The 27,109-nt window shown below is 49.7% G+C and overlaps 1 protein-coding gene across 2 annotated transcripts in view; it reads left to right on the top strand.

Moving 5' to 3' along the window:
• Positions 1 to 17,971, top strand: part of PBX1 (PBX homeobox 1) — a 129,861-nt gene extending 111,890 nt beyond the window's left edge. Inside the window, exons 7-9 of one of the 2 annotated variants that reach the window (XM_050307166.1) lie at positions 5,678 to 5,790; positions 7,275 to 7,364; positions 13,512 to 17,971. In XM_050307166.1, coding sequence (XP_050163123.1) covers positions 5,678 to 5,790; positions 7,275 to 7,364; positions 13,512 to 13,604 — 296 coding nt within the window. In that variant the 3' untranslated portion in view covers positions 13,605 to 17,971. The remainder of the gene's footprint in view (positions 1 to 5,677; positions 5,791 to 7,274; positions 7,365 to 13,511) is intronic. The other variant, XM_050307167.1, reaches the window with a different exon arrangement.
• The last annotated feature ends 9,138 nt before the right edge of the window (positions 17,972 to 27,109 follow it).

Genomic DNA, 27,109 nt, shown 5'->3' with positions numbered 1-27,109 from the left:
TTCCAAAGAACTCACTCAAAATACCTGGTCAGGTGGGGGTCTCTTAATGTTAACACTCCTCTATAGAAAAGGCTGGAGGCAATTCTGCTGGAGAGGACAAAATTGTGTATGATGAGGGAGATGCCTGCTGCCTGGGATGCTATCCTGCAGCCCACATCACCTTGGAGCAAGGAAACACAGCCTTCCTTTTTCTCCTCTTTCTTCAACAAGAGTCAGATCCAAAGGTCTGGAATAGCAAGGGAGGAACTCCAGATGGCTTAAGTGGTTTTGGATCTGGCCTGCATGTAGGAGAGTAAGCATTTCCCCAGAGCCTGCCCGGTTAAGTAGTGCTCCGGTGTGAGGCTGTTTCTTTGCCTTCCCCACAGGCAGTAACACGGTTGTTTCAGAGATGAATTGGCCAGTACCCTGCAGTAAACAGTGAGATAATCCCTGGGTAACACTGCTCTTTCAAGGAAGGACGAACAGTCCTGTTATTAACAGGTAAAACTTGAGCTCCTGGGTCCTCTTTCTGGCTCGCTCGTCTGCACTCTGGAATCACTGACCTCTTTTCACTTGCCTGATGTGTCAGCGGTGCTAAAGCAGGGCAAGGGGAGCTCATAGGCCATGGAGATCCTTCTTCTGCTGTAAATAAAGTGTTTCTAACCTGTCCTGCATCCCACCACCCTGTCTGTAGACTGCAACAGTGGCAAAGCAGCGGGGAGGCCCTGCTGTCAAAACTGCAGTGGTCTCTGGGTGGGCTAGCAGAGATAGTGGATCTGGGTGTCCTGATATGTCCTCCCCTGACAAGACAACTGGAATTGCCTGAGATTTTTATCTCCCAACAATGCCATCCCAGGTTGAGATCTCCCCAGCTGACCGTGAAGATGTAACAGCTCAGTCAGGCATCTCTGCATTGTCACATTTTGGAACAAAGACAGATCCTGAAGACATCTGGAGTCATGTGACCAGCTTCAGGTTGCCCTGTAGGTACTGGCAACAAGAAGCACACCTGTACACACTGGAGGATTGTGGCCGGGACCATGAGCCATCCAGATGTGTTGAATTCCCCAGGCAGGAACCTGGAAGTGGATGAAGAGGTGAAGGACTAAGATGGATGATGCCTCTCCTTTTACACCATGGACTTCTATCTGTTCCCAGATCATTGACTGAGACTTTGGTGAGGAAGGAGCCTGAACGAAGATAGGATTTGCTGGGAATTTTTCAGACCTTCTGGTTTAAATACGTTGTGCGACATGTGGAAAGAAAGTAGGCAGAGGACAGGTCATGAGGAAGAAACGGCCAGCCTGGAGGGCTGGAGTCCCTGGAGGGCCATGATGCTGGAAGAGGAGGTGGAACTGGATGCAGTGGGACCTGGGACAGGAGCTAAATTCATTTCTGCTGTGGCTACGCAGGCCCATCTGTTCTCTGCATTGATGCCCATGTTACTGGAGATCAGTGAATGGCTTCAGTCAGTCAAAGAGATTGGCCACACATTGACAAGGGCAAGGATTGCATCTGTCTGGCCATCTGGCATGTTCAAAGCAGGGTCCCCCATCCTCAGTCACCCAGGCCTGAATGTCAAACACCTTTTCATCGTGAATACATGCAATTGGGCTTTATCAGCCAGATGTTCAAATAAGCTGAGATGTCTGGTTCATTTGGGCTAACAACTCCCCATCCTCACTTTGATTGCCTGGACAATCTCAGCACAAAAACCACATGGCAAATGAAAGCTATTTTAACTGGGCAGACCCTTTTGCCAGCCAGAGTCCTCAAGGGCCACACACAGGTGATGACATCCAGTGAAATCTTCCATGCAGAGCAGCCAAAATTGTCCTGAGCTGTGGGGTTTTTTCCTGCTTACATTTTTGTTTTGTAAAATCTTGCAAAGCTGTTGTCTGGAAAGGTTCTTCATCAGGCACAGGTCTTGCTGTTTCTTCTCTGCCTTTGTCCATTTGTATCCAAAACACAGTGCTGGAGAGGACCCTGCTTCAGCAGAGACTGTTCTGGTCGTGGCCTCACTGTCTAGAGTGTTGGCAAGTGGAAAAGAACAAGTGTCCTGCTGGATCATCCCTGGCTTTTAGACCTACTTTCAAACTCAGTGGCTTTGTCCAGCTGAGAAGCTGTGTGGTCCATCATGTTCTTCCCTCATCTTTGGCCATAGTAGAGACACAAGGAAAAATCCTGTGCTCTCAATGCATGTGTGTCATTGCCATTGACTTCAGCTTTGGTCGTGTTTGTTCTTGATACTGTCTGAGTTGTCAGGTACTTTAGAGAAAAGGACTTATAAGAGATCCCAGAAAATTTGAGTTGGAAGTTGAGACCATCAGAACACAGAAGACATTACAGAACCCGGAGAAGAAGCTTTCTGAAGAGCTGGAGAAGTGGTGCAAGAAATACCAGCAGTTAAACTTTTGAAGACTTTTGAATTGGAGACAAAACTGAAGTGGATTTTGCTCATCAGAAGCATTAAGGATGTAAGAAATCTCTTTACATACATTGTTTTGATGTAGGCCTTCACCCACGGGTAAGATCTGACAACCATAGCTTGCTTAAAGATTCCCAGCACTCTTAAAGCTGGTGCTGGCCTGATAGAAAGTCAGTACTAAGGTGATAGGTCTTGGTGGTGATGGGTTTAATGAGTTGTCTGTATGCTGAAGATAAACCCTCCTTCACAGTGCTTCAAGTCATAAAAAATATTGGGGTTTCTAGTAGGTTTTTGAGTCCACACACAATGGCATCAAGGGACTTCCATGCCAACATCAGAGCCCTTTTCAAACTCAAAGACGAGCTTCTCTCATTTGTTACCTCTCAATTCCTGAGGAGCCCCCAACCATCAAAGACCCACGGCTTGTTCAGAGTGGAACCCTTCAGAGAGACAGATTAGATTTACAACGGAGCCTCCTCTAGTGAAAGGATTTGATTCGGATTCCTGGAGAATACCTGAGCCTTAATTTTCAGGCCTCTTCTCGTTCCCACCCCCTCTCCCACCCGAGTGTGTCAGCTCCTCTTAGCCGTGTCTCTGAGATGTTGGGCCGTCGTAATTTTCAGACGTGGTGAGGAGGCAGACACTGGAGTGCTGAAGCAGCAGCGTGGCGGCACAGAGGGCTCCGCAATTACGGCTCTGATACAAATGCATCCATACGTGCGGGGCCATTGGTATGCGCATATTTATCTTTGCATCCACATCAATGGCAAGACATATTTACCGTTTAGATATGCACATATATTGTAAAAATACCCCTTGCCAATAGCAGCGTATATCTTGTAAGTGACATTTCCAGCACTCCTCATGATTTCCAAGACACTGTCGCTCTTCAGAACTAGAGTTTGCGGCTGTTTGTTTATTTTTATTTCCTCCTTCCCAATCTCAATTTTATGGGCAGGTTTGTTAAGTTTCAATAAAATACCAGTTAAGTTTATGGCATTTTTATTTGTTATTGTTGTTATAATTTTCTTTTGGTGGGGGAAGGTGGGATGAAATGTTGCTTTGCTGGGGGCAGAGTGATAGCAGTGCCATGCCAGGTGCTCAGGGATTCCAGAGTCCTTTTCCCAGCTATGCCACTGATTATTTGTGCGATCTCAAAGGTTTGTGCTCACCCGAGAAGAATAGGAGCATATTCTCTGCTTCTTGTGAGCAGTAGCTGCAGAGTCTTTTGATTCTAAGCCTCTGCAGGAATACAAAGCTGTGTTTCTGCCCTGTGCTTTTATTCTAGTGCTCAAAGCAATCACTCAGATAATAGGGTCGAAGCATCTTTATGTTTGTGAAACATGCCTGTCTTCATGCTTGAAGTTGAGCACTGTCAGGGTGGGCTGTCCTCAGTGTGCCAGCTCATTTCCCTAGGTTTTTTGTCTTTAAAATAGCAAGTAACCTGAGAGGTTGGGAAGTGACAGGAGCCCTTTGCCAGCTGAGCAGAGGAGGCGATGGTTACAGCTGCCTTCTGACTAGTCCCTGTTATTTTACGCAGCGCTGTGGGATTGCTCTCTGGAACAGGTTGGGCAGGGTTGACAGTGAGCACAGACAATGAGCTATTCCTGGCTTCACTCTTTTCAGGCACTGGTGGGAGGGTCCTGATCCAAGACTCATTGTGCTCAAGATAAGTCTTTCTCTTGACACTCTTGGGCGTTGTATCTGGCGGCAATGTTTCTGCTTTCCTTCAATTCTGAGAATTGCCAGCACCTGACAGAAGAGCCAGTCACCAAGAGAGCAGCAGAAAATCTAGTGAACATGAAGTCTCCAGCATAGATCTCCCACCTGCTTCCTGACCTTTCTCAGAGGTGGCTTCCTTTAGAACAGCCTTCCTGGTCCACCTCCAGGACAGAACTGGGATCTGACCAGTGTGTTTTTCCCCTCTCCAGCAAGGGGAGGGGGATTGCCAGGCATTTCTCAGAGCATACGCATGAGCCATAGTTGGGCAATTCCACCAGGACTGTGGTTGCCAGTCTTCCAAGCTGGAAGTGGCAGTGTAGATGATGAGGGTATATTTGGGACTGGAGCTGAAAGCATAGCTGACCTGGGCCCCTGAAGTCTCTCCTTTCCAAGGCTAACGTCATGTATATAACCAAACCTTGCACGTTGAGCTGTCTCACACTTAACGCGCTGATCTGCACGATAAGTTCTGAAATAATCCCATAAAACCTTTTTATTTATTTTTAACCCCCTTACCTCCTTCCCTGCCTTCCAGTTACATGATGGGTTTGTTTTTCTCATTCAGTGGTTGAGGAGGTGCTCAGATATCTCAAAGCTGGAAGCAGAAAACCTTGTTTCTGCAAAGGATGTTTTTTTCCTTTTTTTTTTTTTTTTTTTTTTTCTTCTCCTAATCCCACCCAGTTGTCTTCACCAGTTATCATTTTTTAGCGTAACACTGGCAACTGGTGCATGTCCATGCAGTGGGGAATTTGCTTACAGAGCTCATTCCCTCTGGGGCAGCTGGCCCAGGAAAGCCATAACAACTTTGTGTTCTCTCATGGCCCATCACAATGAAAGACACTTACCAATGTCATGGGCACTGGGAATCTAGCCCAGGTGCCTTCACACTTTTGCAAGACTTTGCTCCTGGTGCGCTGCAGTTCCCGCTAGTGATGGGCTCCTAGTGTCCTGAAGGCAAACTCCACACTCTGCTCCCTCACAGAGCCCACTGTGGCTCAGCTGGAGCTCTAACCGTGAAACTGGATGGGGTCTGGATGTGCGCACCCTGCAGAGAGCAGCACAGAGTGGAATTACCCACCCTGGTATGAGCTTCTCAGCGTGGGCTTGGTTTGCCCGCTGCAAAGGCTTCTGCTCCTGATAACGAGCTTGTCTGGGTAATTCTCCAGTGCAGTCTTCTGGGTGGACACCCCCAACAACTGAGATTTTTCGAAGCTGCCTGAAGGATTCTGATGCCCTGAAATGAAGGGAAAGGGCTGTCCGAGTCCTCCAGGCTGTATTTTGTTTGTCTCAGTCAAAAGCATGAAGAATCCCTCCTCCAGCTGAGGAGCAGTTGAAGAATGTTCTTGGCATTGAGCTGTAACAACATGTGGCTTTGAATAACCTCAGGAGTGCATCCTTTTTTTTTTGCTTGCTCTGTTCTTTATACTACTAACCTGACTGTTTTGTTTTTGTGGTTGCTTTGCATGTTGTTCCTTCCTCTTGGCTGAGAGTCATGGGGTGGATCTTTTTCCTTTCTGTGATTCAGGTGCCTCACTCTTTCCTTTCCAGGTTCTTCCAGTTCTTTTAACATGTCAAACTCTGGAGATTTGTTCATGAGCGTGCAGTCTCTCAATGGGGATTCTTACCAAGGGGCCCAGGTTGGAGCCAACGTGCAGTCACAGGTAGGGACCCATCCGATGTACTGCCAGTGAATGCATTAGTATTGGAGGAGCCTTTGATTGTATTGGCACTTCTCCCTCCCGTCTGAAAAGAGCAAATCTCAACCAGCACAAATGAACCAACCAACACTTAAAAAAGGCAAACCAAACCGAAAAACCGACCGACCAAAAAAAGCGACAGAAACAACCATCAAAAAAAAAAAATCAATCCAAAAGAAACTAAAACCAAATGCCCAACCAAACCAACAACCATGGTCTTGAGGAGACTTGCCCACACTTTGTGAATGCATTTGGCTCTGGCTTGATAGTCGTACTAGGAGGAAAGAAGGTGTAGGAGAATAGACAAAAGTCAAACAAAAACAGCCGAGGTTTAGGATCTGCGTGCTTTATTCTTTCAAGGGAAGGGGTCAGATGTTTGGACTGGTGTCTCATTTTAAAAGGCTTCCATGACTCCTTTGATGCCAAACCAGGTATCTCCTAAAAGGCAGTAAATGTTCAAATACATAGCTAAATTTTTTTTAATTTATTTTTTTGTAATTAAAAGCCACCCTTCACCATCTCCCCACCTCCCCAAAGCACAGGCACTCATACCACTCATGCACACGCAAACAGGAGAGAGCAAGGGAACTTTGAGCAGCGTTCCTGGAACGTCAACCCATGCTTGGGGCAAAAATAAAAAATTTAAAATAACCAGGATCTCACTCAGATCTCTCACCTCCCGTCTGATGTCCAGATATGCCATGAGTCCCCTCTCTGGCATCTAAGGCTCTTTTCTGTGTTTAGAGACGACAGCCACTTGGACACTTATGCATTGGGCAAGGAGAGCTCTCAAGTCAAGGCTGCTCCCTGATGGTGTTGAATGTGGAGCACACGTGTCATCCGTGGGTGATGAGACGTGCTCACCACACATACCACAGCTGGGGCTGGGCTGGGGGCAGTGAAGGGAGAGGAGCAGGGCACCTGGAGGAGAGCAGCTGGTGCCTTTGCCATGGTAGGTATATTTCCTCTCTGGGCCCTCTGCAGTGAAGGCGCTCAGCCAACTCCAAAGGATCTCCTTCCGTTGCTGTGAGCTTCCAGTGCTTGGGGTCAAGGGTGGAAGGGGGTAGGAGTAGGAACTTGAGCATGATGATGGAGCTGGCCGCAATGATGTGCTCCAGAAGATCCCACTCCACGCTTGCCACGCTGTTCTCCCTCTCCACTCTTTTTCTCGAAAGACTTGGGACCAAGGAGAGCATGACAGGGCCACTGGGGCAGGCAAGGGATGGTGAGGGAGGCAGGAGCAGTCCTCTGTCTCATCTCTCTCCACAAGACCAACTGCAGCTCTCTTTTACCCCTCTTTGAATATATGCCTTTGTTTTTATTATGAGGATTATCATGATGATTATTCTTGTTACTGTTTTATCTTGCCAAAGATCAACGGAAGTGGCTTTGGCCACTAACCTTTCATTCACTCTAATTTGTGTCTTTGTTGTTGTTGGTCTGTTTAGGTGGATACCCTTCGCCATGTTATCAGCCAGACAGGAGGATACAGTGACGGACTCGCGGCAAGTCAGATGTATAGTCCGCAGGGCATCAGTGTAAGAAAAAAAAATAGGCTCGGGTTCTTGTTTTTTTGGGTCGTTTTTTTAACTTGTTCTCTCACTACCAATTATTTCAAAGCCATAGGGCTCAGAATGCCACTTAGTCGGACTTGTCTTTGCTTTTACGGTCACCTAGTTTATTGCTTCTGTATCAGTCACGCCAACGGCAGAGCTTTGCCCACAAAAAAAGTGGCGACGGGGCAGGCTTTGTGCAGGCAGCTGGCGTCTAGGACTGTCAGAGCCGATCAGCGTTCGCCTGGCACCTGCGGCCACATGTGCTCGGCCGAGAGGAGCTGCTAAACAGGTGACACCTCATGTAACCACGGTGGGGAATGTCACCGCGAATGCCCTGGTCCAGAGGTGGCTCTGTGCAGAGGGCCAATCCTTGAGCGACCATCTAAAAATAACGCATCCCTGGCTGGCATCCAAAGGCGCGGTGGCGATGGGGTTGGCGGCAGTAACGGTCACAAATGAAAGGAGAAAAAACCCCACAGAGCCAACCAATGTCAACCCAAGAAAACCTCACCCAGCCAGGCTGGGGGAGGATGCAAGGGGGAGGGCAGTCTCTGGAGCATCTTCTCCTTGTTCTTGGGTGCGCTGGCGGGTTCTGACTAGCATGAAAATTCGTAGCGACAAGCTGTGTCGCACAGGGGGAAATCGATCAGACACACACAAGGAGAACCCAGTGTAGATTCGGGACAGCAGTCCAACTTCATTTCTCAGATCAATCGTCCACCATCTCAGTGGCGGTGACAGCAAGCTGGGAGAGGAGGGCAACCTGGAAAAGGAGGCTGTGAGCGTCAAGTGGGTGGTGGCAGCGGTGTCCGGGGTGGCACAGACGAGGGGGCAGCTGACCCTGGACATAACAGGCTGCCACGGTCACCATCCAGGAGGCTGAAGGTCGAAATGGGGTGGTCTTGAGCTGGGAAGGGAGGTGATGATCCTCTGGGTGGGATAGTGGTCCTGCAGCCAAGACCCCCGTAAGGTGCACTGTCCAGTCCCATCACCCTGCTGGCCAGGCTTGTGCCATTTGTGGCAATCTGGCATCTGACCATCTTTGGGCCATCATTGTGTGATGGCCACTGCCGGTGTGGGGAGGGGGTGAAGGGAAAGGGGTACAGTGGGACGGGGGGCTGTACTCCCCTCTCCTGCAGGCACCAGGGCTTAGTGGGCAGCTTGACGTCCAGGAGGCAGAGGCAGGGAGGATTTGTGAAGTAATGTAATTGAACATGTGCAGATAATTATGTCTCATTACATAAACCCCTTGCAAAAACGGCGCTTGGAAATGCCACATGAAAGAGCCTATCGTTCCACATTAATTTCTCCATGCGCTGAATTTATTCCCTTTCTGGCTTTTTAATACTTGGAGAGTAAATGAATCGCAGGCTGATCATGATAAGAGATGATACTTTTGTATAAATTAAAATACCCCCAAGGAAAGAGGCTGAGCTGATTACAGTTGCAGTTGGCTTGGAAAATAACAGTGGCCTGGGTTAAGCCAAAATTTTGGAGGGGGAGGGAAGTTCCTGCCAAGGATTACAAGGCAGGGAGGGTACAGCAGGGGAGAGGAGAAGAAAGAGAGAGTGGAAACTTGAAAGCCAAATGGGACCAAAAAACATGGACTGGTGTTTCTGACTGTGGTAATGGGAGAACTAGTATTCCCACGAGCAGCACTGGGAACTGCTGAGCTGAGCATGACAGGAACTCATTGTTTCCCCCTGTGCTTTCCACATGCACCTCATGTCTCCTCAGGCCGGTTTTCAGGGAGGACAGAAGCCCACATTGGCCTGCACTGGATGTTCTTAAGAGACAAGCAGGGTGGCAAAAGGGTTTATGGCACAGGTTTGTGGGTGACTGCTCATTTCCCCATAAAGCTGTGGTAGTCACGGGGAATGAGACAGGGAGTCCAGAGCTAAGCAGATAGTTTGGGAGGCATCTTCTGGGTTGTCTCTCTGTCCCGAAATGTTTTGTTTCCCCTGTATCCTGGGGATACAGGACAAAAGCTCCATCCTGGAGCTTTTATCGTCACTTAATGTCTTCCCACCCAGTGAGGTCCATTGATCCCCGTTTGTCCACTCTGACGTGTGGCTGCCCTCTTGGAAGCAATGGTCCTGGGCAAGGTCCTGGGGAACTCCTCAGTGCAGTCAGAGTGGCTGCACTGGCTCACGGCAGGCAGGGCTTCCCTGACTCTCCCTGAACCCTTTAATGCCAAGGAAGGGCAGCAGAATTCAGAGGAAAGCTGATTGTGACACAGAAAGCTGCCGTCCCCACGTCACCCGAGCATCCCCGTGAGCTGCTGAAAGGAGATGAGCCAAAACCTAGTCAAGAGCCTTGTCACAATGATGTCTGCACGGGGCTGAGCTTAAGTCATCCCCCGAGCCTGTCAGTGCCAGGAAGGCAGCGGCAGGTTGCCCGGCTCCACCACTGGAAACCTTGGCAAGGGACACAATGCTTGGGGTTTGCCTTCCTTGATAGAGGATGAATTTTTAAATGCGTGTAAGTCGTGACAGCTGAGAAGAGGAATCTACCCAAAGCCCAGCTCCTTCCGTGGCTCTGCTGCTCGATGGCTGACAGGCCACTCTGCAGGGCGGAAAGGACTGGAGTCAGTTCTGCATCATTAGCAGGATAATGGGCAGTGTCCCAGCCATCGCCATCCCCGTGACCCGCAGGGAGGGCTGAGGCAGAGGGAGAATGGATTCCTTCTCCTCCACAGGTGGAGACAGCATCAGTCAGCACCAGTCCCAGCAAGGGATGGGGATGCTCCTGGCGATGGAGGGGTGGTAGAGGCCGGAGCTGCCTCGAGGATACCCAGGCTCAGGTCACACTGAGAGGAAGGAAAGACCCCCCCCTCCCATCTGAAAGGAGGGGGTGTTTGGGGCCTGAGCCAGCCCTTTTGGCAAACTTTGAGGTGTAGGGTTTTGCACCATTAAGTGAGGGTTTTTACGTGTCTGGGCTCTGTGGACAGTGTTGCAGGGCTTCACCTGTGTACCCAGGAGGTCCCTGAGTCTAGGGATTTCAAAACATTTAGATGCTCAGGTTCTGTTGGGCTCGAGTAGAAGTTGGATCTTTATTGCTGTAGTCCTCTGTGGAGGGTCCCATCCCATAACATTGCCCTTCCTGCCACTGTCCCATGGCTGTAAATCCACAGTGTTCTAGTTCCCCCACATACTAGTGAATGAGTGAACTGTAGTCATCTTAAAGAATAGCCTTTTCAGAGATTTCTTTTTGGACTTTAGTTTAATTTATAGATCTTTCAAAAGTCTAAAATGAGAGACTGTTTTTAAGTTCATCAGAGTGTGAGGTTTTTGACTTAAAACCACTGCTGTGCAGAGGTGTGCCTGTTTACAGAGTAGTGTGTGTGACAGGGATGGTGGTGGTGGGTGTGATGAGAGTTTTGGATCCACTCTTGTCAGCAAGGATCACCAGGCACTGATACCTGTAGGAGTTGAGAGCTCCTCACTTGGGCTCAGACCTTTTGCTCTAAGAATTTGAGCCATGGGAAGAAAGTTGTTGCTCTGCTCCTCAGCAAGCTGCGGTTCACCATCAGGGTCAAGCTATGGTTCATGGTCATAACCACCAGCTGGGGTGTGGAATTTGGTCTGGCAGGGCTTCAGTGCCCAAGCTCCATCCATCAGAGATGCCTTGGTGTGTTCTAATGGCCAGGGATGCCTGGCTGTGATCCTTGGAAAGGGATGTCCAGACGAAGGTGGATTCTCTGGTGTGTAATAAGACCCTGATACAAACTCTTAAAAGCTCAGAGGTCTGAAACCTCTTTAAGGCTGCTCTGTCAGCCTTGCCAGTATCTGGTTTGCAGGCTGACCTGACACCATGGGCCATCGATGGTGGGACAGGCATTTGGTCACAGAAGGTGGGATGCCGAGACAGCCTCTGTGCTAAGCAGAAGGCACTTTTAAAAATTGGCAGAAAGTCCTCTCCCAGCCCCACGTAGGAGGCCTGGGCAGGGAGCCAGCCAGACTTGCTGGAGGTGACAAAAATACTGAGACCTGTGGAAATGGGCACCAAAACCAGTTGCTTCAGCAATCCATCACCAGGGCTCCAGACTTGGACAGTCACCAAGGCCTTGCCTGTTTTTTGGCATCAGAAGGGGACATCTGAAAAGATGTCTTGGAGATCATTGCTCTGTCTTTGGTTTCTGCCCCTCCTGAGGAAGTCACAGCTGTGTGCAGACACTTCTTAGAGGATCTACAAGGAGCAGCAGCCTCCTCGAAAGACTCCCTTATCTTTCAGGGAGATCCCAGGCGATTTAGTACACTCAGATCCCAAGGGATCTCCATGATTCAGAAAGAGGCAGAGCCATCTGGGTGGACTTGGATGCATCTTGCATGTGACTTGATCCATGCGGAGGTGGAGTGAACTCCATTGAATGAGGGGGGATGGTGTCTACGTGCCCTCTGCCCAGGGGAGGATCTGGCCTCCTTATAGAGGGCTTGTCCATACCAAAGGATGGTGTCAAGATGTCATGGCCAACCTTGGGGCCTCCTTTCCATTGCTTTACTTGTACTTTCTGGCCTTCCCAGTTTGGCTGAGCAGGAGGGTGTGGGGTCTGTGAAGGTCTCTCCCCAGCATTCTCTTGACTTCCCACTGGATGTGACCAAGGTGGTGTTCAACCACACAAACTCCTGCAACACAGGAAGGCTGACTCCCAGACTGGAGTGCCATGGGGCTTCCCAGCATTTTGGGGATAGGGGTGCTAAACATCGAGACACTGCAGTGACTGCCTGCAAGACGCTCTCCCTCTCGATCCTTCCAGCCGTGACTGGCATGCAAAAGCCTCACTAAAAATAGTTGAGCACAATAGGGACGGAGCCCTGCTCCACACGGCCCCCTCTGCTCTCCCCCCTCCTGCTCGCCGTAATGACCCTGCAAACACTAAATGGCATCTGAGTGCATTAAGCAGCAAACTCTCCGGTGACATAGCAATTACAGCTCTGAAATAGATTTGGTGCGTCACAGAAGATAAGGGTTTTGAAAGTTTCTGTTGTGATTATAGCTTGTAACTCCAACAAATAACAGGCTTGGTAATAAGAGGCTGCCAGCACAGCTATTGTGGTTCTCTCTCACTGATGGCACGTAAATTGCTATTAATGTCCTAAGTGTACTTGAATATGCCAGTCTCGGGGTGGTGGAGTTGGCTCTGTGTCTCTCTTTACGCGGCCTGTCATTGTCGGGCTGATAATCTACAGTAATTGCTGCCTCTTGCAGCAGTCCAAGACATGTAAGGGTGGATATTGCATCTCAGGGAGCACAGGGAACGGTGGGCTGGGGCCCAGGTGTGGGTGCAAGCTGGTGGGGGCAGTGGGCATGGGGTCTCTGCAGGCGAGGGGTTCACAGGGCTGGTAGTGCTTGTGCACAGTCTGGTTTCACACTTGCACCCAAGGTGGGGTGGGGTTTGCTAACCTGCTAAAGCGGGACAGCAACTGCTGCCAGCTGGAGCTTGGACAGCGCTTGGGAAGGATTAATTAGCCAAGCACTGAATCAATGTCACAGTGAGCAGAGGAGGTTGAGTGTGACATCTGCTCCTCTCCAAAGGGATGGCAGCCACAGAGGAGCAGCTTCTGTGCACCACTTGCTCCTGCCTGCAGCAGCCAGGGCCCTCCAGTAGCTCTGCTCTTAAGAGGCTAGAGAATTTAGCTCAGCACCTGTTTTCAGAAGAAGAAACAAGTTTTCTGCCATGCTTTGGTGTACAAACCCTCAGGTGGCATCTCTCTTGCACTGTAGCTTGGCTTCCCTCAAGGAGGTGGGGACATGGAGCTATTCTGGGGGACATGGCACAGCTCAGCAGTCCCAAACATCCCAGTGAGATGTTTGCTATTTTCCTCCTTCCATATGGGGAAAGGTCATATTTGGGGGTAAAAGAAAACCCAAGCAGCAAGAGCTCAGGGTTTTTTTGAGAAATAGTTTTCTTTTAAGGGACGGACATTCTATGAGCACTTGCAGTTTATCAAAACCCCTCTTTGCAACAGAATTGTTTCTGGCCACATCCCTATGGATGGAGTGGGAGGGGAGAGCCAGATGGGAAATATTTGCCTCATACATTGGTTCTGAGGTGGATGGGTGACTTGGGTAGGGCCATGTGTGCCATACCATTGGGTGATTGATGTCTCCGTGTCTCCCTTCCCACAGGCTAATGGAGGTTGGCAAGACGCTACTACCCCATCGTCGGTGACCTCCCCCACAGAAGGCCCTGGCAGCGTTCACTCTGATACCTCCAACTGATCTCCCAGCAAATTGCATCCCTGGCTGAGCCAGCCCCGGCGGGGGCGGGAGGGGAAGGGGCCTCTCCTAACACCGCAGCAGTCAGACTGGAGGTGAACCCAATCAGCACACACAAGAAGACTCCTTCTCTTCTCTTCTCTTCGTCGGGATGCTTTTTTCAGCCAATCTGGACACTTCTTTATACTCTCTTCCCTTTCTTTTCTGGGTAGAAGCCACTCTTCCCCCTCCTCACCACCGCCACAACACCACTCCCTCCCCCTCACCCTTTCACTCCGAAGGATATGTCAACAGGTAGAAGGATTTTAAGGAGGAAAAACAAAAATCCACCACACAAACCAACCCCAGACCAGTGTACAGCCTCACACTCGGTGTCTTTCTGAGGAGCCACGAACATCCCTCAGTCACGTCTCACTCCCTCACTGGCAGGCAGCCCCTTCACCCCCCTCTCTCGTGCTACCTCTCCATAGGAATCGCCACCGCAGGCCTGCTGCCACCTTATCTCTGCTGGCCCCCAGCATTGCCTCCCGTGCCCAGCCCTGCCTCGGTGAGCTGTCCCTCAGGCACCGCGGTGACAGGGCAGGTGGGCACAGCCCCTGTGCACGTAGAAGGAGCCAGTGTGCTCCCCTTCATTTCCAGTAGGTGCCACACATCCCACTGGCTGCTGTGAGCTGGATGAGCCAGGAAAGGAGGCAGAAACAGGTGAGAAATGGCCATCGCTGATAACAAATTGCTGAGCACCTCTGTGGAAGTGTGCGGGATCAGGCATGGATAGTCGATGCAGTTTTCCCACAGCACCTAGGGCTGGTGGTGGACTTTTCCTGGTGAGGAGAGTGTCACAGGGTGCTGACTCATGTTTCCAGGAGTGTGCCACAGTGTGGGAGAGGAGGAAATGGGTTCCCCAGTGTGGGCAGGACCTGCAGAGGTTCGTGCCACCCTTTGCATTCCCAAAGCCCTGCCAAGCTGGCAGTGAGGGACAGGCAGCAGGATCCCAGAGGCTGTATGTGGTGGGCTGAGCATGTTGGATGCTTTTGGTTACAGTGCCACAGGTTTGCTTGAGGGTGAAGCCCTCAAGGATGAGTGGATGCCTCCCTTGGGGATGTCTTTCTGCTGTGAAAGGGCTGGTTTTATCCCAAGAGTTACTCTGAACAGTGACCACAGGAGAAACTATGGGATTTTCTGCCCAGCTTTTCTGATCCACTATTTGGACAGGCAATGATGGCTGGTAATCAAGGCTTCATCCTGCTGAAACGCCCCTTCAGGTGGTTGATGCTTGGGAGGACATGGCTTTCATGGAAAAGCAGGGAGAGGCAGCACCAGTTTCCCTGGGCTAAGCTCTGTGCCAGGGTGGTACTTTTGGCCGTTGGTTCTTCCAGCGGGCACAAGGAAGCTGAGCCAGCCTGCAGCAAGACCCTGGGTGTCATGGGGACTGGTGGTGCAGCATGCCTGGCACCTTGTGATGGATTCCAATACCTCTTGGCTGCATCTCATGCTTTTGAATGTCCATGCCCACCCTGCTTGTGCTGGTCTTGAGGTGGGAACTGCCAGCACAGAGCAGCGTTAAGCAAGAACTGTTTAAAACTCTACCAAAAAATTTCCACCCTTCTGTTGGAAAAAAATAATGGTTTTTGGCTTTCAGGGCACAGCATTGGTGCACCCACAGCTCTGACACACTGTCATCTTGCAGCGCAGGGGCTTTTAAGTGTCCAACAGTGAGACACTTCCTGCTGCTTTCACATCCTTGCTGGGGATGGGGACCCTATGGCAGAGTGGGATGCAACATGCGAGGTTTAGGGCTGCCTCCCAGCTCTGTTAAGTGCTCCGAGAAGGTGTTTCCGTGCAAGGACAGGTGGGTACTGCTCACCTTCCCCAGCCCTGCACCTTCCTGCATTCCTCCTCCTCCCATGGCCTCCCTCGGTGCTACCTTTTGTCCACTTCCAGCTTGTTTTACACAAAACAGTTCTGACAAAGCATTTCAGGGACGTGGGACTGGGTCAGGTCTGTTCTCTGGAGCAGCAGCAGTGCCATGCCTGCAGGAATGCCACAGTCCCTCCTGAGAACCAACTGGGACTGAGCTGAAACCACCTGCTTGCCAGAGCCAGCCCATGCCAGGGCTGCCTTCCCCTGCCCTGCAGCCGCTGCCCCTCCTGCCTGTCCCCCTGCCCGTGCCACCCCCTGCCTGGGCCAGGCACTCCCTCCTCCATGGTACTTTGCAAATCACCTCCTGGATCCCCCGGTTGGTCCTTCCAGTTTGCATTGGCATAGCTGCTTGCTTGCCTTTTTCTTTGCTTTTTTTATTTTTGGGTTTTGTTTCTCCTCCCCATTCTCCTCCCCTACTGCAGCCCTGAGTGTTGTGGGTTTTTTTCTTCTTCTTCTTTTTTTATTATTATTTTTTTTTCTGCCCAGAAAAACCTGACTTCGATACCAAAAAAAACAAAACAAAACAAAAAGAAAAAAAAAGAGAAAAAAAAAAAACACCCTGCAGAAACAAAAAAAAAAAATTTAAAAAATTACAAAAAAAAAACTCAACGATTCTTTCAGCTTTATTAACATTTTCCATTGTTTCTTGCGATTTGTGTCTCGTTCTTTGTAGTATTGATGATAATGAACATTTGATAATGAATGTTCTTGTATATTCAGATAAAGGAGAAAAAAAAAACCAAAAACGCAGTCGGAATTTAATAGTGTTTATAATAAAAGAATAAAAAATTACCCTCTTAGCACGCAAAACTGAACAGGGGGAAGGTCCTGTCCCTGTTCTTTCTGTGGCAACAAGCGCTTCATTCCTGTATAGTTTATAACATCAAACTACCTACATTCATCTTCCTTTTTGTTTGTTTGTTTGTTTTTTCCCATGGTTTGTTTTTTTTTTTCATTTTCTTGCATTTGTGAATTAGTTCAAGAATGCTAGAAAAGTGTAGAGTTGTGCACACTCATTTCTTCTTACACAATGTTTAAAAAGTGACGGTAATTCATTTTGTAAAACTTTAAAAAGAAAAAAATGGTTGGAATAGTGAGCATTAATAGGTACAGTCTAACACTTTATGTTTCTTAACGTTGAGACCCAGAAATGACCTTTTATATTATTTTTTTGGCATTAATTGGGGGGGGGGGGGCTTTGATGATGATGCTGAGTTTATTTTGACCTGTCCAAGACGATGGCCTTGCCACTTCCCCTGCGCTTTTGAGCTGTGACCAGAGTGATGTGAAAAGTGATGCTGGTGTTTTTTGGGGGGTGTTCCTCTTCTCCCCACTCGCTTCAACTCCCAGCTCCAGAATATCCTTCTGTTGCTGCCCTGGAGCTGAGTGGTGGGATTATGTCTGAAGAGAGATGGAACTCCGAGGAGTTTCAGAGAGGAGACGCAGAGTCAGGTGCTTGAACCCCAGTGGGTCTCCATGCTCTGGGTGTTGCTGAGCTGCCTGGAAGTGATGAAAGGTCTTGAATCCTCCCTAAAATGTGTAGATGCCCATATGCTCTGCCCTGAATCCCAGTATCCCCCTTGGCCCAAAACTGAGGGATTCAGAGCAAGGAAGGTTCCAGCCTCCTTTTGCCTATGGACCTTGCTGAGAATAGGGTCTTGCAGCCTGGCCCTCAACTTTGGCTGCACCAGTGTGCTGAGAAGGGAGAGGGACAAGGAGCAGGGCAATGCAGTCCCACCCATGGTGGGACATGGCCCAAAAGCTCCCACATACAGCCTGAAATCTCGGTGGCTGTGGCATGAGATTCAAGGAGAAGTGCTAAGGAAGATGCCATTTGGCATCACTTTAGTTTTCTGAAGTTCCCCCACTCCTCCCCAAAAAACCTGAGCTTTTCACATCACTGAACAGTTTAGGGTTTGGGGTGTTACTTTTAATCCCAAGGTTTCCTGGAGTCCTTTTGTTTTCATACACCTTTATTATTATTATTATTTTATTATTATTAAGATGATATAAATCAGACATTGCCTAGGGGGGTGGTTTTGTCGGTTTGCTTTTCTTGTTCTTGCAAAGCCCTTTCTATCCCTTGTAAAGATGATCCAGTTCAGAGTTGCTTTTTCTTTTCTATTTTTTTCCCCATCTTTTTTTTTTTTTTATTTTCTCTTCCTAATGGATTTCAAATATTAAAAAAAAGAAAAAAGAAAAACCCTTGAAAAAAAAAAAAGACTCTCTATTCCGACCTGGTTTTGAAACTTTAAGCTTTTCTGCTTCTGTAAAGAGAAAAAAAAGGCCTCTGTCTTTCTGATCCCAATTGAGACTTTTATGTTCTATGACGATACTAACAAGGTGTAGGTTTTACAGTTTCCTGATTTGTACTGGTAATGCATATTCCAAATAAATAGTTTCTTTTGTTGCAAAAAAAAAAAAAATCAAAAAAAAAAAAAGAAACCAAACCTGGTGTATTTTTTGGGAGAAAAAAGAGGAAAGCAAGATATTTTGGGTGCCTTCTTCATGGGGTTGAGGGGGTGGGAAGGTTTTGGGGTGCAACAGGGGAGTGAGCAAAGAGTCCTACTCCTGGTGGCATGAGCATGGGAGCCAGAGGGATGTTGTTTGGGATGCTCCCTGAGGTGCAGCATCCCTGGTGCCTCCCACTGTGCCTCAATTTCCCTGGAGGAGGTGAGTCATTCGTGGATTTGTCCATGAAAAAAAACCATTTCCAAGCTTTCATTGTCATTGCTGGTTCACTGCTTTGTTGGACTTGTTTAGTGCACATCTTTCAAAAAAATCTAGAATGGAGATTTTCCTTATCACACCCAGGGCTGGGGAGCAGGAAGGCTTTGTAGCTCGTTCTGTTTTCCTGGGAGGTTTTAGTTAAAAAAAAAAAAAAAATTGAAAGCGTTTCTGGCAAAAAAAGCAATTTTAAATTTAAAAGTAATTTGCAATTTAAAAAAGAGCCTGTGCGTAGGATGAAAACCAGGACAGCTCTGCCATGTCCCCGGAGACAGAGGTATTAGGTGGAAAAGGGGGCAGTTGGATGGGGTGGCCGTGATTCCCCAAGCTGGAGAAGGCGGGGGCAGGATCCCTGCCACAAACACCTCCGACACCCCACAGGGACCAGAGCAGATGAAAGAATCCCCCTGGGAAGTCAGCACAGGGATGCTGCGTCTCGCCTGGAGCTGCCGCCCCGCTCCCCCATGGATTTCTTGTCAATGATTATTCAATCTCCAGCCTGACCTTTCTCTTCTAAATAACACGGCAATATCAGCACGGGCCAGCCTCCAGCTCCGGCTGCAAATTAACTGTATCGCTCTCCGGCAGGAGACCCCAGGAGCTCCCCGGCCGCCGCGCTTCCAGACCGCCCCAGGAATTATCACCCTCCGCCGGTGCTCTCCTAATACCAGTTTAAATATCATCGTGCTCCCAGCTGTTTAGTTCTAATAAACGCTCAGCCCAGCTCCGAAAAGAGAAATGCTAAGTCTCATCGGGCCCCGGTGAGAGAATCGCCCCAAAAAGGCGGGTGGCAGGTGGGGATGATGGGAGGGGGTTGATGGGATGCTCTTTGGGCCGGGGGGTCCTGGCACACATCCTGTGGGTGCCAGGGTAGGTTTTAGCATGTTGCGCCTCTCCCAGCTCAAGTTTGTCCCCCTCTCTGTAAAAAAAAGATGATTTTAAGGTGGGAAAAGGGCATCCCCCCTCCCCATTACCCCTCGCTGGCCTGCTCGTAGCTCAAAGAGAAACCAAACCCCCAGGATGCAAACTGGATTGTTTGCCTTTTCCTTGCTATCCCCTTCCCCCTGTCTGCATCCACACCTTTTCCTTCTCCTCCTGTCACTCACCTATAGGATTTCTCCCCCCCCCCAACTATTTCCCTGCATTTGGGTAACAAAAAAAAAAGCGTTTGCTCTCTGGGTGAGAGCAAACCCCGAGGGTATGCTTATGCATTTTTTCCGTTTCACATTATGATACTTCAGACCAAAAACTGGAACGAGGAGAAAGACATGGCATGCACCGAGTCCCACAGATACCCACAACAGAAGTTTCAAAAGGCTTTTGGTGAGCAGAAACCAATGACTTGGCGACCTGCCAATGCCCTGGGGCGCTCCAGGTCTCTTCAAAGCGCTCCCCGGGGCATGTCCTGACCAGTGCAATGTCTCCGGCAGGTCTTTTCCCCTCCACAGGCAGCTGTCGGCATTCCCGGGCTGGTATCCCCACACCGAGAGCCCAGAGCCACCACCACCGTCACCGGGGCAAACGGTGAGGGCTGGCCATGCAGACGCTGGCTATTAATAATCCCTTCCAACTAACCGAGGGGTTGGGAGACGTTGAAGTTACAGTTGGTTGTAAAGCCCCGTCCGTTTGCTGGAGAATTTAATATACGGCAGAAGTTTCGTCTATAAAAGCCGAGGGTTATGTTTTCCTCCAGTTCACATGGAATCTATAACTTACGACCTCCATAAATGTGAGTGGGTCTCACAAGTCAGCCCATCAGTCTTTGGAGTAATTCTGCTTTGTAGTTAAATACTTTATTGTGCCATGGATGCAGGCAGCACCCCCCACCCCCTCCTCTGGTGGATGGGAGGTGATGGCTGTCCCCGTGTCCCTCCTCTGCCAGCACCATGGGGATGGGGTAGATGGGTGATGCTGCCCATCCTTTGGGCATGGTGGGTGTAGGAGCCTAGGAAATAAAATAAATAAATTTTAATAATATAAAATTACAATGCAATAAAAGAAAATAATAAATAAAATAAGATACAAAAACAAAGTAAAATAAACATAAGATAAAATTAAATAAAATAACCCCAACCCAAAGTAATAACATAAAATAATAAAATAAATTACCCTGCCTGCAGGCATGAGCTATTGAGAATGTGTGCTACACCTTTTAATTATTGCTAATGAGGTAGACTTTTAATAGCTTTATAGAGGAATTGTGGAATCCTGTTTGCTGCCAGTGCTGAGGGTTTCCTGGGAAGAGGGAACCCACAGACTATGAGCCGGGTCTCGGTGCTGGGAGAGGAGGAGGATGGTAAGGAAGGAGCCCAGAGGAAGGGGCAGATGGATGGCACGGAGGCAGGGCTGGACCAAGACCAAGTGGAAGAAATATAGATCAGAAAACAGGAAAAAAGAAAAAATAAAAGAGGAACGTCGTCACTGCCTTGCCGCCTCACCCAGCCACCAAAACCACTTCGTTCAGCCCCAGAATGAACCCCGGTTGCCTTCAGTCATCGCTGGCCCCGAGCAGGTCAGCTGAGGGGCGCGGGGAGAGAACAGCTAATTAAAAATGCAAATGAACGAAGGGGCCGCACGGCTGCTGTCGCCTTCCGAAGGTGCAAATTACAAGAGGGGTTTATTGGCAGCTTCTTATTCCGAGCAGCGTCCGAGTCCGAGTCCCCTCGCCTCTCCCTCGCAGGGCGGGCAGGCCCTGCTGCACCGCTGGGGCAGGCTTGGTCTTTGCTCTGCTTGAAGGAACTCAGAGCAAGGAAATGGTGACAGGAAAAAGGATGCAAGAAAATAAAGATTATCTGTTTAAAAAAAAAAAAAAAAAAAAAAAAGGAAGAAGTTCCCCTAATTTTTTTAAGGTTTTTTTTCCCGTTTGTTTTCTTTGTAGGAAAATGATTCTTCAGAATGAAAAAAGACACATAATCAGAAGCAAATACTCACTGAAACAAATTCCACAGGGACTGCCCCCGCCGCACCCGGCAGTGGCACAACGAGATCACACTACAAACACCTCAGTCCTGCTCTGTCCATCGACACCCGGGTTGGTGGCACTGCCCCCAGATATTCAATATATACTTGGAAACTGCAAAATCCCAGCTGCCACGCAGCCATCATGAAGAACAAAGTCAGGAAGGTGGTTTTGGTGTGACCCACGTGGGCTGTGTCCAGACAAGACCACAAGTGAAGCTGATCTCCCCCCGACCCTTCCAAAAACACATGGATTTTGCCCAGTTCTCCTGGTTTTTGGGGCGGTTTGGCAGCGGCAGGCAGCGATGGCAGGGATTCTCACACTCGCTGACTCAGCTCCAGCACAGCTCCCTTGTCCTGCTGCTAATTAGGTTCCAGCCTCTCATCTCGCTAATAAGCTTCCAGTTCATTTGCATACAGAAAAAAAAAAAAAAGAAAAAGTGAAAGCAAGCAGCTCATTTTACCTTCAACATGTGGCTAATGCTTATTAAAATATTTAACCTTTTATTATGGCACAGAAACATCTGTTCCAGCAGATCCCAGAGCTTCTGCCTGCCAGCCTCTCCCAGCCAGACCACCATGCTGTAAAGGGCCACCCTATGGAGGATTCCCGTCGGTGCCCACTGGCACACAGCTATTGCAAGCCCCTGGGGGCGATGGGAAGATGCTGCAAAGTACAGGAAATTTCAACTCCCGAGATCAGTGTCCATGGTTAGCAGCATTTCCAGAGCCTGGTAGGGGCATTAAGTGGGTAAATCCCAGCAAGCAGCCTCAAAGCTCATCCTTTGGGCCATGTGCAGTCATTGCACAGAACGCCCTCCCCAGCTAAACAAAAAGGGCCATGCTTGTGAGACCCTGCTGCTGCCCAGACCCCTCTCTTATTGAGAGACTCCCCTGTTGAGACCCTTCCTCTCCTGTTGAGACCCTCCTCCTATCAAGACTCCACTTCTACCAAGATCCCCTCTCCTCTTGGAGACCCCCTCTCCAGACCACCTCTCTTATTCAGAACTCTTCTCCTATTGAGTCCCCTCCTCTCCTATTGAGATACCCTCTCTTACAGAGACCTCCTCTCCTATCAAGACCCTTCTCTTATCGAGAGACCCTTTCCTATCTCCTATCATACTGAGACCACACCCCCCTCCTATTGAGACCTCTCCTTTCCTATCAAAACTCTCCTCTCCTCAAGACCCCGCACACCAAGATCCTCTCCTTTCCTATCAAGGCCCCCTCTCCTATCAAGACACCCCACCTCTCCTAGCAAGGCCCCCACTCTGGGGCTGCATTTCGGAGCCCAGAACCGCACAGACAAACCAGGGTGAAGGTGAAGCTGCTGTCCCAGCTGTGGCCATGCAGGTTATTTGATGACAATTAATTAACCCGGGACTAAGAGGTTTGTGAGGGAAGCAGGAAGTGCTGCCTGGGGCTGGCACAGACGTGGAGAGCTCCCAGCTGCCCTCTGCCAAGCGGGGGGCTTGGATAAATCACCCCCGCTTCCAGTGTGGCTGGGCTTGTGGAAAAGTCTGCTGTGCTAAAGGGCTGGCAGCCGCACAGCTGTGACCTCTGTATGAAACAGAAGGCATAAATATAATCTCCTGTATGGTGTATTTACATACACACGTGTATGGATTTTGGTAGAAGGGACCTGGACCTATGAACCCATTGGATTTGTAATCCTGGTGAGGCCAAGCAGTGCGTTTCGTTCTTGGAAAATCAGGAGGAAAAAAAATTAGAGAAGCTGCCACCATTGAATTCCTCTGGGTGCTGAACCCTCCTGCAGAAGAGGCTGAGTGTGGCCACTGCCATCAGTGCTGGGCTGCCAACCCCAGTGTCACCCCTCCAAGGCCAGGCTCCCTCCTGCACAGTGCATGTCACAACAGCGTCAGTGCTCTGCAGTTCTGCTGGCAGTGCAGAATTGTGTGGAGGAGCACAGGCACAAGCCCTGCTGCAGCCTCCAGACAAGGGATTTGATGGAGGGGACATGGGAAGGCTGTGGCTGATCATTTTGGTCATGCACTGGGAGGAACGGGGAGGGACAGATACAATCTGCAGCCACTTCCATCTCAGTCTGGTTCCTCCATCTCCCTAATTACAGGCAGTGTTGGCAGCACTGAGAGGCTGTGTGTTCCAGGTATCACTCTGGATAGTCTCAGTGCTGCTCGGACACTTCTGTTGGAGCTTGGCCACCAAATCTGCTTTTACAGCCTCTCCCCACCAGTTAAGAGGTGTCAGACATTGTGGCTGGATGGATCCCTCTGGGGCCACCCTCAGCTTGGTGGCACTTTCCTGCATGGGACAATCCAGACATGCTATCCCTGCCCACCCTCCCACATTTGTACCCACATCTCAAGACTCATTTTCCTCCAGACTGGAGGAAAAGGCATAGGAGGGGGCCACCCTGGCTCACTGAAAAGCAAAGTTAATTAAGCCTTTTTTTTTTTTTTTTTTTTGCTTATTAGTGGAGACAGCATTATTAGAGATATTTGGTGCTAATGATATGCATGTACTCTGCTCCCATGGAAAACTGCATTGAAATAAATGGATATACAGCTCAGCTGCTACCATGTCTTTAACCAGTACTTCCCTCACATTATACAAATTTAATTGGCCCTAAAGTCCTTTTTGACGTTTACTGACACCCCTCCCTCCCTCTTAATTTATCCCTGGCCATTTACTTCTCTCCAGCTATCCATGGGAAGCTGAATGAGGGGATGTTGGACCTTTCCTGCTCTCGCTTACACCCCCTAACACTCCCTCAAGGTGAATTTGTGCCAGTTTAAAGGCAGAGAGCAGAAGTCAAGCTAGGCAGTAATTTTTGCTTGTCTACAGGTGGTTACTCACCATGGCATGAGAATTCCCTCAAATACCTTTACTCCTGGAGCAAGAAGCAGTACAAGGACAACACCCTCGAGTCTGGGTGTCCCAGAGCCACTGCTAAGGGCTAAGGAATAACCCTTCTCCTTATTGATAGAATATTTTAAACTGATACAGGGCAAGTTCAGTTTAGATACTAGGAAGAAACTCTTCACTGTGTGGGCTGTGAGGCCCTGGCACAGGCTGCCCAGAGAAACTGCAGCTGCCGCATCCCTGGAAGTGTTCAAGGCCAGATTGGATGGGTCTTACAGCAACCTGGTCTAGCGGAAGGTATACCTGTCCATCCCAGGGGGGTTGGAACCAGATCATCTTTAAAGTGCTACAGGATACAGCACAAACCATTCCATGTTTCTGTGATACAGCCAGCAGATCCTGACCCATGGCTCTCAAGGTGAGAGTCTCAGCTCAACAACCCACACCCCAGGTCTTTTGTGCTGTCATCTTAGCCTTCATCCCCTGTTATTATAAGCATATTCCTTGAAGAGCTCCGGCTGCCAGGCAGGGCCTGGAAAATGATGCAGGGAAATGTCCAGACTCCAACGCTAGACTGGGTTCTGGCACCTCACAGCAACTAAGCGCCGACAACAACATCGCCTTTGCCTCCTTTCAGAAACCTGAAAGCTTGACGTGCACTGGGAGGATAAAAAAACCCACCCAGGCCAGGGGCTGGTGAGGAGACTTTGAAGCTGATAGTGGCTGAAGGCTTGTGGGGAGCATCCCGGCAGGCTCCCGCTGCGCTGGGCCAGGTGGAGGGGTGCCTGCAAGCGCACCTGTCTGGGGCGATCAGGGCTCTGGTCTGTCTGCTGCGCGTCCGCTGAAGGTCAGCGGGTCTGTCCCTGTCCTCAGGCTCTCTCCTGGCTGTGCAGACGCTGCCTTTTGTTGGGAGGTAATAGCTGGTGTGTGACTGCAGCAATAACTCTTCCTCCCTTGCCGCACTTCTCGGCAGGTTGGCTGCAGCCAGATCTGCTTTTCCAGCAGGCTGATCTCTGTGCTCCAGCAGCCTGGCCATTCTCATTTGTATTTCTCCATCACTCCTGCTGAGGGAGGGCAGGGAGATGCTACCCCACCCCACTCGAGTGGCAGCATGGGGAGAAATGTTGCACCCAGCAGCAGAGCAGTGGGAAGCAGGTGGAAACTGTAGCACCGAGCCAAATGCAAACCAGGATCACTCTGGCACTGCTGCAAAGCAGAGGACCATTAGCCTGTGTCCTGCTGTGGTCCCCGGCATTTAAGAACATCAAGAAAGGGCACCTGTACCATGCCAGTCTCAGTGCAACACAGTCAGCAAACAGGTGTGCTGGGGCCTGTGCTGTTGGCAGTATCCAAAAAAGCAGCCCCACCATGCCACTTGCACTGGTGACATGGGGTTCTTATCCAGGTCTTCCCTTCAGCTCTAGGTTGCTGCCAATCAGCCTAGGCACAGCAGCATCCCGGTCAGGGCACAGGAGGGTACAGACACCCAAAGGGACAGGTTGGTGCCCCCATGACTGTGTATCCAAGATCCATCTTCACATCCTGGTTTATTAGAGCTGGACTGCCTCCCTTTGGCTCGGGGTACAGCAGAGACCAGCTAACACTGGTCTGATAACACTGTCAACATGAGCCCTCCCAGTCTGTACCAGCATAAAACTTCAAAGCCAAAAGAAATCTTTTCCAGGGGTCCTGAGACAGACCACTCTCAGCTCAGGCACTGCCTGCATTGCCCCTGTGGCAGGACGATGTTCTGGCCACAAATCCCCCGGGAGCCTTCACCATGCTGGGCACCTGCATCTGCAGCAGTGGCCCCAAACCCTTGGCAGCAGAACAGTCGCTCTCCCTGCCCTTTGATCCTCGCCGCCACTGACAGCTTCCCCGAGGATGTTTTGTTGGTGGTGTCACCCTTGACCATTAGCTCTTCACGCATGACTATAACGTGACATCTCTGATGCAGTGTCGCCAGCAGCCCGCCACTTCAGGGAGCAATTAAAGCCGAATGAGTCACTTCGGGCAAGAGCATCTTTGACCACACGTCTCTGTTGCCCTCCCAGCCCCAGCCCTACACTGCCCCCTCTCCCCAAACTGCCCCAAAATACCTTTTCCCTGCCTCTTATGTTGAGGTAGCCAGGGGGAAGGGCTGCAGGATTGGCAAGATGGATTCAGGGTCCAGCTTCAGCACCATTAGAAGGTGATCCATCCTTGGGTATGGATTTTCAGAGGTATCCCAACTCTGTCTTTGGAGAATCCCATCCTGATGGGTTTGATCAAGATATTCCCTGCTCCTGTACCATATTATTTTAAGACCAGGGAGGCCAAGACTCTGGGCTTTTTATGCGATTAGCTGCTGAGATGAAAGTTAATTAGTTTTCAATTTCCATAAAGTACCCCACTGACAGAAAGATTAGTTAAACCTACTCACGACTGTGGGAAGGGGTGAAGGAGGGGAGAGGGGGACAGGTAGCAAGAAGGGGATTGAAAAGGGGTTCTAAACTGTGTTGCTGAGCTTTGCAGGGGTCAAAAAGGCAGCTGGACTCCACTGGTGGTCCATGATAAGGAGAAGTGATATAGATATGTGATGAGAGAAGTGGAAAAATAAAATCCAGGGATATTTCTGGGGATAGACCCTGCAAAAAAGGTATGTTGCTCTGCCAGGTCTCTGCTGACCCCTTCCTTGTCTCCTGAGCTGAGAGGGGAGGCTGTCACCTCACCTGGCAATGGCACCCACAGCAAACACAGCCCCCAAGCTCTGTGGATGGGGCAGTTGCGTTCTGATGCTTTTGTGCATGCCCCCCTGCCTTCCCAAAACCCTCTCCAAAGTAACACCCCCTCTATGTGAGCCAGTGCAAGCCGGGGGTGCTGCACATCTGCCACGTGACAGCGATGGAAGTGAATTGCAAATGACATTTCATTAACGGCTTGAATAAAGCTGTTTTTCCTCTTTTCTGCTATGCCCAAAAGCAACCGTAATCTTTTGCACAAAGTACTCTTCAGACCCCAGCTCAACCCAGCAGAGCTGGGAGGCTCTTCTGGAAGGGGTTTTGCCCTCTGTGTCCTCT

This window comes from Myiozetetes cayanensis, unplaced genomic scaffold, assembly GCF_022539395.1.
Source record: "Myiozetetes cayanensis isolate MyiCay16 unplaced genomic scaffold, myiCay2020 scf12, whole genome shotgun sequence".
Classification (NCBI taxonomy): domain Eukaryota; kingdom Metazoa; phylum Chordata; class Aves; order Passeriformes; family Tyrannidae; genus Myiozetetes; species Myiozetetes cayanensis.
The sequence above is the reverse complement of the archived record's forward strand: the minus strand, read 5'-3'. Positions and strand labels throughout refer to the sequence as shown.